At 42.4% G+C, this 18,081-nt stretch overlaps 5 protein-coding genes and 1 pseudogene across 5 annotated transcripts; all 6 read right to left on the bottom strand.

Moving 5' to 3' along the window:
- Positions 1-102: 102 nt before the first annotated feature.
- Positions 103-3,168, bottom strand: LOC120047029 (annotated as a pseudogene).
- Positions 3,169-3,221: 53 nt separating this feature from the next.
- LOC120047028 (protocadherin alpha-8-like) lies at positions 3,222-5,609 on the bottom strand. The gene has a single exon (XM_038992576.1). It carries the CDS (start codon positions 5,607-5,609, stop codon positions 3,222-3,224), a length of 2,388 nt encoding a protein of 795 aa, XP_038848504.1.
- A 269-nt stretch (positions 5,610-5,878) lies between these two features.
- On the bottom strand, positions 5,879-8,672 carry LOC120047027 (protocadherin alpha-7-like). The gene is made up of 2 exons (XM_038992575.1): positions 6,312-8,672; positions 5,879-5,887 (listed from the first exon to the last, which is right to left on the bottom strand). The coding sequence occupies exons 1-2, from the start codon at positions 8,670-8,672 to the stop codon at positions 5,879-5,881; spliced, it is 2,370 nt and encodes a 789-aa protein (XP_038848503.1).
- A 533-nt stretch (positions 8,673-9,205) lies between these two features.
- Positions 9,206-11,881, bottom strand: LOC120047026 (protocadherin alpha-3-like). Its single transcript, XM_038992574.1, has 2 exons — positions 9,518-11,881; positions 9,206-9,211 (listed from the first exon to the last, which is right to left on the bottom strand). The coding sequence occupies exons 1-2, from the start codon at positions 11,879-11,881 to the stop codon at positions 9,206-9,208; spliced, it is 2,370 nt and encodes a 789-aa protein (XP_038848502.1).
- Positions 11,882-12,427: 546 nt separating this feature from the next.
- On the bottom strand, positions 12,428-14,818 carry LOC120047025 (protocadherin alpha-3-like). The gene has a single exon (XM_038992573.1). The coding sequence runs from the start codon at positions 14,816-14,818 to the stop codon at positions 12,428-12,430; it is 2,391 nt and encodes a 796-aa protein (XP_038848501.1).
- Positions 14,819-15,617: 799 nt separating this feature from the next.
- On the bottom strand, positions 15,618-18,002 carry LOC120047024 (protocadherin alpha-13-like). The gene has a single exon (XM_038992572.1). It carries the CDS (start codon positions 18,000-18,002, stop codon positions 15,618-15,620), a length of 2,385 nt encoding a protein of 794 aa, XP_038848500.1.
- Positions 18,003-18,081: the final 79 nt, after the last annotated feature.

Here is an 18,081-nt window from a genome sequence, read left to right as displayed (position 1 = left end):
CATGATGCATAGCCAGGGACACCATTTACTGACGTATTCAACAAGTGTCCCACCTAGACAGAAATAAAGATTGAGGAATATTTGTTTAAATAAAGAGGATAGCTACTTGAGGTGCATGTACACCACAATCACATGTTGGCAGAACTTCACCAGACAAACAGCCATTGAACAAAATAGCGTTTCAACACCACAGCCGTGGACAGCGAACAGCACTGAAAGCATGTGGCTGCGAAAGAGCCGGCAAGCTACTGCGATGAAGCGATGTTATGAGATCATGTTTCATCCAATATACTTACCCTTTTACTAAACAACATATCATCTGACACATTTATACACCATGAAATAATATTATCGGCAGTTTCCAATGTCAGGGACAGCACCAGCTAACTGTTAGTAATTATAGAAACGTATTTAATGTCTTACCTCTCCAGAAGCTCTGCTCCTGTTTTCAGGTATCACTAGAGTATTTCCATTGCTTCCCGGGACTATAGTAGAACCTATACTCATTCTGGGTCCAACTAACATGTACCGATTGTCTCCGGATCTGTACTGGATGCTGTGGCACAGTGTCCCGTCGTTATTCACATCTTGTAAATACTTGGAGGAATAGTCTGTGGGTTTGGAGCACTGCATTACAATCAACACGACGATACTGATGAGAAAAAGCGTTGAAACTGAACCCAAAGTAATGATCAAATAAAATGTAACGCTGTTCTCCTCTTCGTATTTTACTTCGCTTTTAACATCAGAAGCTGCAAAAGCCTCTTTGGGCTCCACAACCTTGATAATCACAGTAGCTGTTGCTGACAGTGAAACGTTCCCATTGTCTTTTACCAGTATGACCAGTTTATGCTCAGCCTCGTCTGTCTCTGTGAATGACCGTAGTGTCCTTATCTGTCCTGTATAGCGGTCCAAAGCAAAGAGACTGTGGTCAGTAACTTCCTGCAGTGAAAATAATAACCAGCCGTTATATCCTATATCAGCGTCATAGGCTCTCACTTTAGTCACCAAATGGCCTGCGTTCACATTGCGGGGAATCTCCTCCACACCTTCAGCAGAACCGTTAGCGCTGACTGGATACAAGATCACTGGAGCGTTGTCGTTCTGATCCAGAATGAACACGTTGACTGTGACGTTACTGCTTAGTGACGGAGTTCCAGAGTCTGTAGCTACAACTTGGAAATGGAATGTTTTGGTAGTTTCAAAGTCAAAGCTTTTTAGCGCGTAAATGTTACCATCAGAATTCATATTTAGGTAGGATACAATAGGAGTGTCACCATCGCCTTTCCAAATATGATAAGACGCACGAGCGTTGGCATCCTGATCTCTATCTAATGTACTCAATGAAAACAACGACTCGCCTGGAGCATTGTTTTCTGGTACATAGAAAGTATATGGACTCTGGGAAAAGACAGGACTGTTGTCGTTGACGTCTGAGATATGGACCGTGATAGTTTTGTGGGAAGACAATGATGGCTCTCCTTTATCCGTAGCAGTTATAGTCACTGTGTACATAGGCTCCGACTCTCTGTCCAATCCACTTTTAGTAATCAAAGAATACATATTTTTCTGAAAAGACGGTTTTAATTCGAAAGGGATGTTGTCCGATATTGTACATATAACCAAGCCGTTTTCACCAGAGTCCATGTCAGACACACTGATTAGAGCTACAGCTGTACCGGGTCGTGCGTCCTCGGGGATTTGACCTGACAGAGACGTTACGTCCATCTCAGGTGCGTTGTCATTTACATCTTTCACGTTGATAACGACACTGCAGTGACCAGTCAATGTAACATGGCCCTTGTCAGATGCCTGCACGTCAATTTCGTAAACACTCTGCTCTTCAAAGTCTACTAATCCCTTGATTGTAATTTCCCCTGTAACCGCATCTATCTCGAATAAATCGAAAGCTCTGTTTTTAAGACTGTTATCAAATGTGTATATAACCTGTCCGTTTGCGCCATCATCTAGATCCGTGGCGTGCAGCCTCAGAACAGAAGTGCCTAAGGGAGCATTTTCATCTAATGTTAATGTATACACCTGTCGGTCGAAAACGGGAATATTATCATTCATATCGATAACTTTTACGGTTATATTGACAGAGCCAGATCTCTCTGGTTTACCCCCGTCATACGCAGTCAAAGTTAACGATATTTCAGACTTCTGCTCTCTGTCTAGCGGCTTTTTCAATATCAATAAGGGGATTTTATCCTCGCCGCGAGTTTTAACATCTAACTCAAAGTTCTCGTTTGTACTGAGAGTGTACTTACGGAGACTGTTCGCTCCAACATCAGGGTCACGCGCAGCGTCCAGAGGAAAGCGCGTCCCCTGGAGCATAACGCTCTCGGATATTTCCAAATGTTTAACCTTTTCCGGGAATTTAGGAGAATGATCATTAATATCTGTTATTTCTACCTCAACATAATGTATTTCCAACGGATTCTCGGCCACGGTTTTTAGGTTTATCAAGCACACAATGCTTTTCTCACACAGCTCCTCCCTGTCAATGTTTCTGTCCACATACAACACGCCATTGTCTTGGTTTATCTGCAAAAAACCTTCCTTGGAGCCAGATACAATCCGAAACCTTCGTTCCGTCAGTTTATCCACACTGAACCCCAAATCCTTTGATATGTCTCCCACATAAGTACCTTCTTTCGACTCCTCCGCGATAGAATAGCGTACTTGACAATAAGCTCCACGGCAAAAGCACAACGAAAATACAAACAACAGCATCGCCCGGAGAGGCGCCACTCTTCTCTGTCCGTCTACCATTTTGACAAGTCCTGTTATTTTGGAACCATTACAATCCGCTTTATCCAGAAAAAATCAAGATGACAAGGTTATCCACCAAAAATATCCAAGAAACCTTTCATGTGGATGGTATTCTCCGTTCCAGAAAGCCAGTGCCCGTTTCACTAAATTCATATGATTTTCAATGAGCCAACAGGACAAAGAGAGGGAGGGATTTAAACCAAATGCATGTTTCTAACACTGAAGAGCGGCGACACCGTGTGCACAACAATCGCAACCACTCAAACAGCAGGTTGAACTGTACAGTGTTTCAGAACCACTGTCGTGGACAGCGATCACTTACAAAGCAGTGACGAGAAACCCTATGAGAGTACGGTTGTTAATGCCACAACCATACTCCGACCAAAGCAACATATTAGACAGACTAAAATATAATGTAACTCATTCGGAACTTACAAACAGAAGAGCTATGCAGTAACTAAACGTATAGTTCTTACCTCTCCAGAAGCTCTGCTCCCGTGTTCAGGTATCACTAGAGTATTTCCATTGCTTCCCGGGACAATAGTAGAACCTATACTCATTCTGGGTCCAACTAACATGTACCGATTGTCTCCGGATCTGTACTGGATGCTGTGGCACAGTGTCCCGTCGTTATTCACATCTTGTAAATACTTGGAGGAATAGTCTGTGGGTTTGGAGCACTGCATTACAATCAACACGATGATGCTGATGAGAAAAAGCGTTGAAACTGACCCCAAAGTAATGATCAAATAAAATGTAGCGCTGTTCTCCTCCTCGTCTTTTACTGAACTTTTAACATCAGAAGCTGCAAAAGCCTCTTTGGGCTCCACAACGTTGATAATCACAGTAGCTGTTGCCGACAGTGAAACGTTCCCATTGTCTTTTACCAGTATGACCAGTTTATGCTCAGCCTCGTCTGTCTCTGTGAATGACCGAAGTGTCCTTATCTGTCCTGTATAGCGGTCCAAAGCAAAGAGACTGTGGTCAGTAACTTCCTGCAGTGAAAATAATAACCAGCCGTTATATCCTATATCAGCGTCATAGGCTCTCACTTTAGTCACCAAATGGCCTGCGTTCACATTGCGGGGAATCTCCTCCACACCTTCAGCGGAACCGTTAGCGCTGACTGGATATAAGATCACTGGAGTGTTGTCGTTCTGATCCAGAATGTACACGTTGACTGTGACGTTACTGCTTAGCGGCGGATTTCCAGAGTCTGTAGCTACAACTTGGAATTGGAACGTTTTGAGGATTTCGAAGTTAAAGCTTTTGAGCGCGGAAATATCTCCATTATCAGAATTGATATTCAGAAAAGATGCCATATCATTCTGTGTCCCTTCTCTTACTATGTGATATGAAATGGCAGCATTTTCATTCAAGTCTTTATCAGAGGCGCTCACAGAGAATATGGATGCACCCAGGGCGTTATTTTCCACTAAGTACAGCTGAAGGGGGTTTTGGGAGAATTCTGGACTGTTATCGTTCACATCTGATATCTGGATGCTCAGAGATTTGAATGTGGACAGAGGAGGCTGACCACAGTCAGTGGCTGTTATTGTGATGTCATAATGGGACACGAGTTCTCGATCTAAGATCCCCTTTGTGACGATCGAATACACATTGTCCTGAAATGAAGGTTTTAATTCAAATGGCATGTCTTCAGATATACTAGCAATGACTTTACCATTAATCCCGGAATCTTTATCTGTTACACTGATGAGAGAAATAACAGTTCCTGGTTTAGAATCTTCCGACACCGTGTTCGAGAGGGACGTCACATCTATTTCTGGTTGGTTATCATTAACATCTCCTATTTTAATAATAACTCTACAATCCACACTTGTTGGAGGTTGTCCCTTATCAGACGCCTGTACATTTAACCTGTAAACCTCCTTTTCTTCAAAATCCACTTGGCCTTTGACTTGAATTTCACCAGTTACGTGATCTAATTCAAAGATGTCGTGTATTTTACGCTTTATAGTTCTGCCTAGTGTGTATTCCACTACTCCATTTTGGCCATCGTCAGCATCTGTGGCGTTTACTCTGATGACAATAGTTCCATTTAGAGCGTTCTCAGGCAATGTTACTGAGTATTCGTCTTGGGTGCAGATGGGACGGTTGTCATTTACATCAAGAACAGTAACAGTGATATTCAAGGTGCCTGACTTAGGTGGATTCCCTCCGTCTAGCGCTGTAAGTAATAGCATATGTTTGGTGTTTTGCTCTCTATCCAATGGCTTCTGCAAAATTAAAAATGGTATTTTGTCACCTTCACCACTATCAATGAACTGTAGTTCAAAATGTGCATTTTGACCTAACTTATACAAACGAACAGAATTGGGTCCAACGTCTACGTCTCGCGCAGTCTGGAGTTCGAATCGCGCACCTGGAAATGTATTTTCTGGCATTTCTAGATACTGATATTTTTCGGGGAAAATAGGAGAGTGATCATTTATATCCGTTATTTCTACGCTGACGTAGTGTATTTCAAGGGGATTTTCAACTGCGAATTTGAGGTTTATCAAGCATGCATTATTGCCATCACAGAGCTCCTCTCTGTCGATATTTTCATGAACATACAAGACGCCATTGTTCTGATTTACGTGGAAAAGAGCGTCCTTAGATCCAGAAACGATACGAAACCGTCTCTCCACCAAAGTACTGACGTCAAGACCCAAATCCTTAGCAACATTTCCAACAACGGACCCCTCTTTCACCTCCTCTGGAATAGAGTACCTTATCTGTGCTGAAACCTCCCCCAAGCAGAGCAGCAAAGAGAAACGCAGAACAACCCAGCAGTACTCCCATCTGCGCCTTTGTCCTCCGTCTCCCATTGTAAAAACAACCAAACACGATCCCCAAATTGACAATCCTTATGATCGGGCGGCCAACTCGTTATGATCCATACTCAAACACATTCTTCAGCAAGAAAACCATACAAAAGCATCTCTGTTCAGCATAGCACGTCTTGTTCTGATGTCCGCACCACTCTCTCTGTATGCGTCGAAAAAAACAGCCCAGAGAGGGGCAAGGCCTATTCTACAAAATACCACAACGTCAGTCTCCTTGTGTTACACTGACACCCTGCGTACCTAGGTTCTGGTTACCACATCTACATGAAGATTAAACTGTTAAGAGATTCCATGTGAAGATATGTAAAAACACTGCCACTTATACTTGTAGTACCAGCTAAACAATGCGAAAGGATGAATGCGAAAAACCAATGGTATTGCCTCGCTAAGACCGAAGTGTATATGGCAAAAAGAACAGACATATTTAGGCAACGGTAGTGGATGACTTCACCAACGTAAAAACCCCCGAATAGAATTCAGCACCACTGCAGTGGACAGCTATTTTTTCGGATATTTTCAAATAACCTTCCCATTACGCAAGGACAACACATTCCAATAAACATGGGAGACATTTCAACAAATAACTAATCTTTACTGATATAAGGTAGGACAGAACAGAACAAAAACAGACACTATATAATACTTGTAAAAGCTTGAAAGAGCAACTCTTAAAACAGCTCTTACCTCTCCAGAAGCTCTTCTGTGTTCAGATAGCACTAGAGTATTCCCATTGCTGCCCGGGACAATAGTAGAACCTATACTCATTCTGGGTCCAACTAACATGTACCGTTTGTCTCCGGATTTGTACTGGATGCTGTGACACAATGTCCCATCGTTATTCGCATCTTGTAAATACTTGGAGGAATAGTCTGTGGGTTTGGAGCACTGCATTACAATCAACACGACGATACTGATGAGAAAAAGCGTTGAAACTGACCCCAAAGTAATGATCAAATAAAATGTAACGCTGTTCTCCTCTTCGTCTTTTACTGAACTTTTAACATCAGAAGCTGCAAAAGCCTCTTTGGGCTCCACAACCTTGATAATCACAGTAGCTGTTGCTGACAGTGAAACGTTCCCATTGTCTTTTACCAGTATGACCAGTTTATGCTCAGCCTCGTCTGTCTCTGTGAATGACCGAAGTGTCCTTATCTGTCCTGTATAGCGGTCCAAAGCAAAGAGACTGTGGTCAGTAACTTCCTGCAGTGAAAATAATAACCAGCCGTTATATCCTATATCAGCGTCATAGGCTCTCACTTTAGTCACCAAATGGCCTGCGTTCACATTGCGGGGAATCTCCTCCACACCTTCAGCGGAACCGTTAGCGCTGACTGGATATAAGATCACTGGAGCGTTGTCGTTCTGATCCAGAATGTACACGTTGACTGTGACGTTACTGCTTAGCGGCGGAGTTCCAGAGTCTGTAGCAACAACTTGGAATTGGAAAGTTTTGAGGATTTCAAAGTCAAAGCTTTTTAGAGCTGAAATATGTCCGTTTTCAGAATTGATGTTCAGAAAAGAAGCCATATCATTTTGTGTCCCTTCACCTCTAACTATGTGATATGAAATCGCAGCATTTTCATTTAAGTCTTTATCAGAGGCGCTTACAGAGAATATTGCTCTGCCAGGGGCGTTATTTTCCACTAAGTACAGCTCAAGGGGGTTTTGGGTGAATTCTGGACTGTTATCGTTCACATCTGATATCTGGACGCTCAGAGTTTTGGATGTGGACAGAGGAGGCTGACCAAAATCAGTAGCTGTTATTGTGACGTCATAATGGGAAAAAAGTTCTCGATTTAAACGCCCCTTTGTGACAAAGGAATAGACATTCTCCTTAAATGACGGTTTTAACTCAAAAGGGATATTCTCCGATATTTTCAGTAGGACTTTACCGTTGTTACCAGAGTCTTTATCCGTTAAACTAATTAGAGATATGACCGTTCCAGGCTTCGAATCCTCAGATATCATGTTAGACAACGACGTCACCCCTATTTCTGGTTTATTATCATTTACATCCGTTATCGTGATGACAACTCTACAGTCAACTGATAATGGGGGTTGTCCTTTATCAGAGGCTTGCACTGTTAGTTTGTAGAACTCATTCTCTTCAAAGTCTACTGGACCTATGACACGAATTTCACCAGTAAGACTGTTCAAATGAAACGTGTCATGAACTTTGCGCTTAATGTTTCGACCAAGTGCATATTCAATTTCGCCATTTTGTCCCTCATCTGTATCAGTGGCCTTTATGGTTAATACAGGTGTTCCAATGGGTGCATTTTCCTGGATTGTTACAGTGTAAAGATCTTTCCCACAAATTGGACGATTGTCGTTTGTATCAAGAATAGTTACTGTGACATTTAAAGTACCTGATCTTGGGGGGTTGCCTCCATCTATAGCTGTCAAAATGAACGAATACATTGCATTTTGTTCTCTGTCAATGGCTTTCCTTATGATTAAAAATGGAACTTTGTCTTCGTCCCCATTATCAATTAACTCCAATTCAAAATGAGCATTACTACTTAACTTGTAAATGCACACAGAATTCAAACCTACATCTGCATCACGTGCAGTCTGGAGTTCAAAGCGCGTCCCAGGAGGGGTATTTTCTGCTATGTCTAAATGTAGATATTTCTCAGCAAAACTGGGCGAGTGGTCATTTACATCCGTTATTTCTATACCCACATAATGGACCTCTAAGGGGTTTTCAACAACGACTTTTAAGTCTATCGAACACACGCCATTGACATCACATAGCTCCTCTCTATCGATATTCTTACGAACGTACAAGACCCCATTGTTCTGATTTGCCTGGAAAAGAGCTTCATCAGATTCAGAAACGATACGAAACCGTCTCTCCACCAAAGTACTGACGTCAAGACCCAAATCCTTAGCAACATTTCCAACAACAGATCCCTCTTTCACCTCCTCTGGAATAGAGTACCTTATCTGTGCTGAAACCTGCTCTCCGAAGCACAGCAGCAGAGAGAAACGCACAGCAACCCACCAGTACTCCCATCTGCGCCTTTGTCCTCCTCCTCCCATCGTTAGACAGAAAAGTAAGCACAATCCTCGATGAAAAAACACAATCCTAACGATCAGATGACCAACTCATGATGATCCATAACGAAATGCAATGTTTCAGGACAGAAAAATAATACAATTATTCTCTGACTATCATAGCACGTCCTGTTGTGACGTCCGCACAGCTCTCTCTGCATTTGGGGACAAAACAACCAAAAGAAGGGCAGGGCCTAATATACTAAACACCAGACAGTCAGTCATTCTCCTTGTGTGACACCGACACCATGCGGACCGAACTACTGCTTGCCACGAGTACACACGGCTCTAGAATGATTGTACATTACTGTATTAGCATCAGCAAAAGTACCAGCAAGATATCATTAACACTCGTGGAGACAAGGTTGAGAGAAAGTAAAGGGACATGGAACAAGACTAATATGTTCATGGGAAGCATGAATGTAGACGACTGAGAAAGTAGATACTACGCTATTCAAATCAAACAATGCTCTTGTAATTAAACAGCGCAAGGGTGGACAGCTACCGCATCAGAGAGTTCAGTTCTAATTACGCACAGAAAAGGCGTACAACAACAGAATCACGTACAACAATGAGTCTTGTTGGGACCTGGTTACGGCAAGTCACACATTCAAAAAAGAGAGATCAGCATATCTAAACAATATTTAAAAAATGTTAAACACGAGAATATCTGCCAACGACACAAATAAGATGTTAAGCACCGATTCAGCATCATCGGGGTGGACAGCAACTGCTTCATCGTCAGTCATAAAGTCTTTACTTAAGCACTGGAGACATTCAAATCACAATCTATATTCGTTCAAAATTAAATGCATAGAAACCGCTCTTACCTCTCCAGAAGCTCTGCTCCTCTGTTCTTGTAACACTAGAGTATTCCCATTGCTGCCCGGGACAATAGTAGAACCTATACTCATTCTGGGTCCAACTAACATGTACCGTTTGTCTCCGGATCTGTACTGGATGCTGTGGCACAGTGTCCCGTCGTTATTCACATCTTGTAAATACTTGGAGGAATAGTCTGTGGGTTTGGAGCACTGCATTACAATCAACACGACGATACTGATGAGAAAAAGCGTTGAAACTGACCCCAAAGTAATGATCAAATAAAATGTAACGCTGTTCTCCTCCTCGTCATCTTTTACTGAACTTTTAACATCAGAAGCTGCAAAAGCCTCTTTGGGCTCCACGACGTTGATAGTCACAGTAGCTGTTGCTGAGAGTGAAACGTTCCCATTGTCTTTTACCAGTATGACCAGTTTATGCTCAGCCTCGTCTGTCTCTGTGAATGACCGAAGTGTCATTATCTGTCCCGTATAGCGGTCCAAAGCAAAGAGACTGTGGTCAGTAACTTCCTGCAGTGAAAATAATAACCAGCCGTTATATCCTATATCAGCGTCATAGGCTCTCACTTTAGTCACCAAATGGTCTGCGTTCACATTGCGGGGAATCTCCTCCACACCTTCAGCGGAACCGTTGGCGCTGACTGGATACAAGATCACTGGAGCGTTGTCGTTCTGATCCAGAATGAACACGTTAACTGTGACGTTGCTGCTTTTTAACGGAGTTCCAGAGTCTGTAGCTACAACTTGGAATTGGAATGTTTTCAGAGTTTCAAAGTCAAAGCTTTTCAGCGCGGAGATATCTCCATTATCAGAATTTATATTCAGGAAAGATGCCATATCATTCTGTGTCCCTTCTCTTACTATGTGATATGAAATCGCAGCATTTTCATTCAAGTCTTTATCACAAGCGCTTACAGAGAATATCGATGCACCAGGAGCGTTATTTTCCACTAAGTACAGCTCAAAGGGGTTTTGGGAGAATTCTGGACTGTTATCGTTCACATCTGATATCTGGACGCTCAGAGTTTTGAATGTGGACAGAGGAGGCTGACCACAGTCAGTGGCTGTTATTGTGATGTCATAATGGGACACGAATTCTCTGTCTAAACGTCCCTTTGTGACGATAGAAAACACATTGTCCTTAAATGAAGGTTTTAATTCAAATGGCACGTTGTCTGTTATTGTAGATATGACATTACCATTAATCCCAGAATCTTTATCTGTCACACTAACTAGAGAAATAACAGTTCCTGGTTTTGAATCTTCACCTATTGTATTGGAGAGGGATGTTACATCAATCTCTGGTTTATTGTCATTCACATCTACTACCTTTATAATAACTCTACAGTCAACAGTCAGAGGAGGCTGACCTTTATCAGACGCCTGTACATTTAATCGGTAAACCTCATTTTCCTCAAAGTCAACTTCACCTTTCACTTTAATCTCACCAGTAACGCTGTCCAACTGGAAAATGTCATATACTTTACGTTTCACTGCTCTTCCCAGAGAGTATTCTACCGCACCATTTAAACCGGCATCAGCATCAGACGCATTAACAGCGGTAACAATTGTGCCAATTGGGGAATTCTCCTTTAAAGAAACGGAATATATGTCTTGATTAAAAACAGGTCGATTATCATTGGTGTCCAGAACTATGACAGTTACATTAAGTAAACCTGACTTCGGTGGATTACCTCCATCGACTGCAGTCAACAATAATTCATGCTTGCAATTTTGCTCTCTGTCAAGTGGCTTACTTAAAACTAAAAACAGAAGTTTATCCTCCTCCCCATTGTCTTTCACTTCTAAATCAAAATGATCATTCTGGCTCAACCTGTACACACGGACAGCATTGATTTCAATGTCTAAATCACGCGCTGTCTGGAGTTCAAAGCGTGCCCCCATGAGGGTATTCTCAGCTATTTGCAACTGTACGTCTTTTTCAGCAAAACTGGGCGAGTGGTCATTAACATCCGTTATTTCTACCCCGATATAGTGAATTTCTAGAGGATTTTCAACAACCATTTTCAGGTCCATCAAGCAAGCGCCATTGCCACCACAGAGCTCCTCTCGGTCCATGTTTTTATGAACATACAAGACGCCATTGTTCTGATTTACGTGGAAAAGAGCGTCCTTAGATCCAGAAACGATACGAAACCGTCTCTCCACCAAAGTACTGACGTCAAGACCCAAATCCTTAGCAACATTTCCAACAACAGATCCCTCTTTCACCTCCTCTGGAATAGAGTACCTTATCTGTGCTGAAACCTGCTCTCCGAAGCACAGCAGCAGAGAGAAACGCACAGCAACCCACCAGTACTCCCATCTGCGCCTTTGTCTTCCATCTCCCATCGTTACACAGAAAAGTAAGCACAATCCCCAATGAAAAAACACAATCCTAACGATCAGATGACCAACTCATGATGATCCATACCGATTCAATGCCTCAGCACTAAAAACGAACACAGCAATTATCTGTCCAACAGAACACGTCCTGCTCGTATGTCCGCACTGCTATCGTCTGTGTGGAACAAAACAGCGCAGAGAAGGGCAGGGCCTGACCTATAAAAACAGTCTCCTAGTACTACACCGACACCATGTGGTTCGGTATTCGGTTTTCCATGACCATATGAAATTGTAGTTGTTGTCTGTTTTCCAGTTGCCATAACTACGTAGCAGCAATGAAGAAATGAGAACATGTAGAAATAGGAGAGAGAGATGGACTTATACACTTAAGCGAAGATAAATACAGCAAATGAGCTGGTGATTCAGCAACACCGAAGTGGACAGCGACCGCTTCAACAACCTCACTTCTATTAAGCGCGTTAAAGTCATCGCAATGAACTAGAAAAATATATATAATCGAATGACCAAAAAGATACTTACATACAGGATATTTCATATGTTGAAATTCTTAGAAACAGTTCTTACCTCTCCAGTAGCTCTCCTCCTGTGTTCAGGTAGCACTAGAGTATTCCCATTGCTTCCCGGGACAATAGTAGAACCTATACTCATTCTGGGTCCAACTAACATGTACCGATTGTCTCCGGATCTGTACTGGATGCTGTGGCACAGTGTCCCGTCGTTATTCGCATCTTGTAAATACTTGGAGGAATAGTCTGTGGGTTTGGAGCACTGCATTACAATTAACACGATGATACTGATGAGAAAAAGCGTTGAAACTGACCCCAAAGTAATGATCAAATAAAATGTAACGCTGTTCTCCTCTTCGTCTTTTACTGAACTTTTAACATCAGAAGCTGCAAAAGCCTCTTTGGGCTCCACAACGTTGATAATCACAGTAGCTGTTGCTGACAGTGAAACGTTCCCATTGTCTTTTACCAGTATGACCAGTTTATGCTCAGCCTCGTCTGTCTCTGTGAATGACCGTAGTGTCCTTATCTGTCCCGTATAGCGGTCCAAAGCAAAGAGACTGTGGTCAGTAACTTCCTGCAGTGAAAATAATAACCAGCCGTTATATCCTATATCAGCGTCATAGGCTCTCACTTTAGTCACCAAATGGCCTGCGTTCACATTGCGGGGAATCTCCTCCACACCTTCAGCAGAACCGTTAGCGCTGACTGGATACAAGATCACTGGAGCGTTGTCGTTCTGATCCAGAATGAACACGTTTATTGTGACGTTTCTGCTTAGAGACGGAGTCCCAGAGTCCGTAGCTACAACTTGGAATTGGAACGTTTTGAGGGTTTCGAAATTAAAGCTTTTTAGCGCGGCAATATCTCCATTGTCAGCATTGATATTGAGGAAAGATGCCATATCATTTTGTGTTCCTTCACCTCGAACTATGTGATATGAAATCGCAGCATTTTCATGTAAGTCTTCATCAGTGGCGCTCACAGAGAATATAGATGCACCGGGAGCGTTATTTTCCACTAAGTACAGCTGAAGGGGGTTTTGGGAGAATTCTGGACTGTTATCGTTCACATCTGATATCTGGATGCTCAGAGTTTTGAATGTGGACAGAGGAGGCTGACCACAGTCAGTGGCTGTTATTGTGATGTCATAACCAGACACTAGCTCTCGATCTAAACGCTGTTTGGTCACTAAGGAATACATATTATCTTCATATGACGGTTTTAACTCAAACGGTACATTGTTGGAGATGCTGCACAAAACTTTACCATTGATACCTGAGTCTTTATCTGTCACACTAATTAGCGAAATAACTGTTCCTGGTTTTGAATCTTCTGAAACGACATTGGACAGCGATGTCACTTCTACTTCTGGTTGGTTATCATTAACATCAATTATCTTTATAATTGCTCTGCATTCCACAGTTAAGGGAGGTTGTCCTTTGTCTGAAGCCTGTACATCTAGTTTATAAACTTCTGTGTCCTCGAAGTCCACCTCACCTTTAACTTTAATTTCTCCTGTTAGGCTATCCAGTTCAAAAATATCGTATACTTTACGCTTTAGGTTTCTGCCTAAAGTGTACTCCAACTCACCGTTTGAACCCTCATCTAGATCAGTGGCATTTACCCTAACAACCACAGTACCAAGTGCGGCATTTTCCTGTAGTCTCACTGAATAGGTGTCTTGACTACAAACAGGACGGTTATCATTCGAATCAAGCACATTAATAGTGACGTTGACAGTCCCTGATCTTGGTGGACGACCTCCATCAACTGCAGTAACAAGTAATCTGTGTTTGGTTTTGAGCTCTCTATCCAAAGCTTTTTTCAAGACTAAGAAAGGTATTTTGTCTTCATCGTCTCTAATCTCAATTTCAAAATGATCGTTCTGACTTAATTTATACAAACGGACAGAGTTTAACGCTATATCTGGATCCCATGCAGCCTGGATTTGGAAGCGCGTCCCTAGCATGGTGTGTTCCGCTATTTCCAAATACTGCTCATTACCAGGGAAAATAGGAGAGTGGTCATTGACGTCGGTGATTTCGACACCTACATAATGAATTTCTAAAGGGTTTTCAACAACCATTTTCAGGTTTATCAAACATGCAATATTGCCATCACAGAGCTCCTCTCTGTCGATTTTCTTATGAACATACAAGACGCCATTGTTCTGATTTACGTGGAAAAGAGCGTCTTTAGATCCAGAAACGATACGAAACCGTCTCTCCACCAAAGTACTGACGTCGAGACCCAAATCCTTAGCAACATTTCCAACAACAGATCCCTCTTTCACCTCCTCTGGAATAGAGTACCTTATCTGTGCTGAAACCTGCTCTCCGAAGCACAGCAGCAGAGAGAAACGCACAGCAACCCACCAGTACTCCCATCTGCGCCTTTGTCCTCCTCCTCCCATCGTTAGACAGAAAAGTAAGCACAATCCTCAATGAAAAAACACAATCCTAACGATCAGATGACCAACTCATGATGATCCATAACGAAATGCAATGTTTCAGGACAGAAAAATAATACAATTATTTTCTGACTATCATAGCACGTCCTGTTGTGACGTCCGCACAGCTCTCTCTGCATTTGGGAACAAAACAACCCAGAGAGGGGCAGGGCCTAATATACTAAACACCAGACAGTCAGTCATTCTCCTTGTGTGACACCGACACCATGCGGACCGAGCTACTGCTTGCCACGAGTACACAAGGCTCTAGAAGGATTGTACATTACTGTATTAGCATCAGCAAAAGTACCAGCGCAATATTATAGTTACAGGCGTGGGATGAGGAAAGGTTGGGGGGGAGTACATGGAGAGGGATTAGGAAAAAATGGATTGGATGACTACATATGTAAAAGACTGACATAGTAAATACCTCGATTGCAAGGAAAAGCAATTAACTTTGTAAATCAGCACCACACGAGTGGACAGCTACCGCATGAACGAGTCCATTTCTCCATTACGCACAGAAAATCAGTTTGAAGACAGGGGAATTACACTAATGAGTCTTGTTTGGGCCTGGTCTATGACTATCCAACTATTTGAGAGAGGTCATCATAACTCATGCATATATAACCCAAAAACAAACATAAGACATTAAGCACGAATTCAGCACAACCAGGGTCGACAGCAACCGCTTCATCATCAGTCACACATTTCATTACGCACGATAAATTATTAAAAATAACCAGCAATATGCTTTCAAAGTTTAATGCTTAGAAACAGCTCTTACCTCTCCAGAAGCTCTCCTCCTGTGTTCAGGTAGCACAAGAGTATTTCCATTGCTTCCCGGGACTATAGTAGAACCTATACTCATTCTGGGTCCAACTAACATGTACCGATTGTCTCCGGATCTGTACTGGATGCTGTGGCACAGTGTCCCGTCGTTATTCACATCTTGTAAATACTTGGAGGAATAGTCTGTGGGTTTGGAGCACTGCATTACAATCAACACGACGATACTGATGAGAAAAAGCGTTGAAACTGACCCCAAAGTAATGATCAAATAAAATGTAACGCTGTTCTCCTCCTCGTCTTTTACTGAACTTTTAACATCAGAAGCTGCAAAAGCCTCTTTGGGCTCCACAACCTTGATAATCACAGTAGCTGTTGCTGACAGTGAAACGTTCCCATTGTCTTTTACCAGTATGACCAGTTTATGCTCAGCCTCGTCTGTCTCTGTGAATGACCGTAGTGTCCTTATCTGTCCCGTATAGCGGTCCAAAGCAAAGAGACTGTGGTCAGTAACTTCCTGCAGTGAAAATAATAACCAGCCGTTATATCCTATATCAGCGTCATAGGCTCTCACTTTAGTCACCAAATGGCCTGCGTTCACATTGCGGGGAATCTCCTCCACACCTTCAGCGGAACCGTTAGCGCTGACTGGATACAAGATCACTGGAGCGTTGTCGTTCTGATCCAGAATGAACACGTTGACTGTGACGTTACTGCTTAGTGACGGAGTTCCAGAGTCCGTAGCTACAACTTGGAATTGGAAAGTTTTGAGGATTTCGAAGTCAAAGCTTTTGAGCACGGAGATATGGCCATTATCAGAATTGATATTCAGAAAAGATGCCATATCATTCTGTGTCCCTTCTCCTCTAACAATGTGATATGAAATCGCAGCATTTTCATTCAAGTCTTTATCACAAGCGCTTACAGAGAATATCGATGCACCAGGGGCGTTATTTTCCACTAAGTACAGCTGAAGGGGGTTTTGGGAGAATTCTGGACTGTTATCGTTCACATCTGATATCTGGACGCTCAGCGTTTTGAATGTGGACAGAGGAGGCTGACCACAGTCTGTGGCTGTTATTGTGATGTCATAATGGGACACGAGTTCTCTGTCTAAACGTCCCTTTGTGACTATAGAATACACGTTATCCTTATATGAGGGTTTTAATTCAAATGGCACGTTTTCAGTTATACTGGAAATAACTTTTCCGTTAATACCAGAGTCTTGATCTGTCACACTGATGAGAGATATAACAGTTCCAGGTTTAGAATCTTCAGACACTGTATTAGAGAGTGATGTCACCTCTATTTGTGGTCTGTTGTCGTTTACGTCTTGTATCTTTACAATAACTCTGCAATCAGTTGTCATTGGAGGCTGGCCCTTATCAGACGCCTGTACATTTAGACTGTACATCTCATTTTCTTCAAAATCTACCGGGCCTCTCACCTTAATTTCCCCAGTAATGCTATCCAATAGGAAAATATCATGTACTCTCCGCTTTAAATTTCTACCGAGAGTATATTCCACCACGCCATTTGACCCATGGTCTGCATCGGTTGCATTAATTCTAACTACAAACCTACCAATATCAGCATTTTCTTGTAATGTAACTGAATAGACGTCCTGACTACATACAGGCTGATTATCATTTGCGTCAAGGACTGTGACAGTTATGTTCAGAGTACCTGATCTCGGTGGATTCCCCCCATCCAATGCTGTCAATAGTAAAGAATGTTTGGTCTTCTGTTCCCTGTCCAAGGCTTTCTGTAAAATTAAAAACGGTATTGTATCCCCTTCCCCACTATCTCTCAGTTCTATATCGAAATGTTCATTTTGATTTAACTTATAGGAACGTATAGAATTAATTCCGGAGTCGAAATCACGCGCAGGCTGGAGTTCAAATCGAGCTCCTGGAGGTTTATTTTCAGCTATCTCTAGGTGTAGATTTTTCTCAGAGAAACTTGGCGAGTGGTCATTTACATCCATTATCTCTAAACCTACATAGTGGATTTCAAGCGGGTTTTCAACGACGATTTTCAGGTCTATCACGCAAGCTACCTTGCCGCTACAAATCCCTTCTCTGTCGATATTCTTGTGAACATACAAGACGCCATTGTTCTGATTTACCTGGAAAAGAGCGTCCTTAGATCCAGAAACAATACGAAACCGTCTCTCCACCAAAGTACTGACGTCAAGACCCAAATCCTTAGCAACATTTCCAACAACAGATCCCTCTTTCACCTCCTCTGGAATAGAGTACCTTATCTGTGCTGAAACCTCCCCCAAGCAGAGCAGCAAAGAGAAACGCAGAACAACCCAGCAGTACTCCCATCTGCGCCTTTGTCCTCCTCCTCCCATCGTTAGACAGAAAAGTAAGCACAATCCTCAATGAAAAAACACAATCCTAATGATCAGATGGCCAACTCGTTCTTATCCA

The sequence above is a fragment of the Salvelinus namaycush genome, chromosome 5 (assembly GCF_016432855.1).
Source record: "Salvelinus namaycush isolate Seneca chromosome 5, SaNama_1.0, whole genome shotgun sequence".
Lineage (NCBI taxonomy): Eukaryota > Metazoa > Chordata > Actinopteri > Salmoniformes > Salmonidae > Salvelinus > Salvelinus namaycush.
Note: the sequence above shows the minus strand (reverse complement) of the source record. Positions and strands in the feature narration are given on the sequence as shown.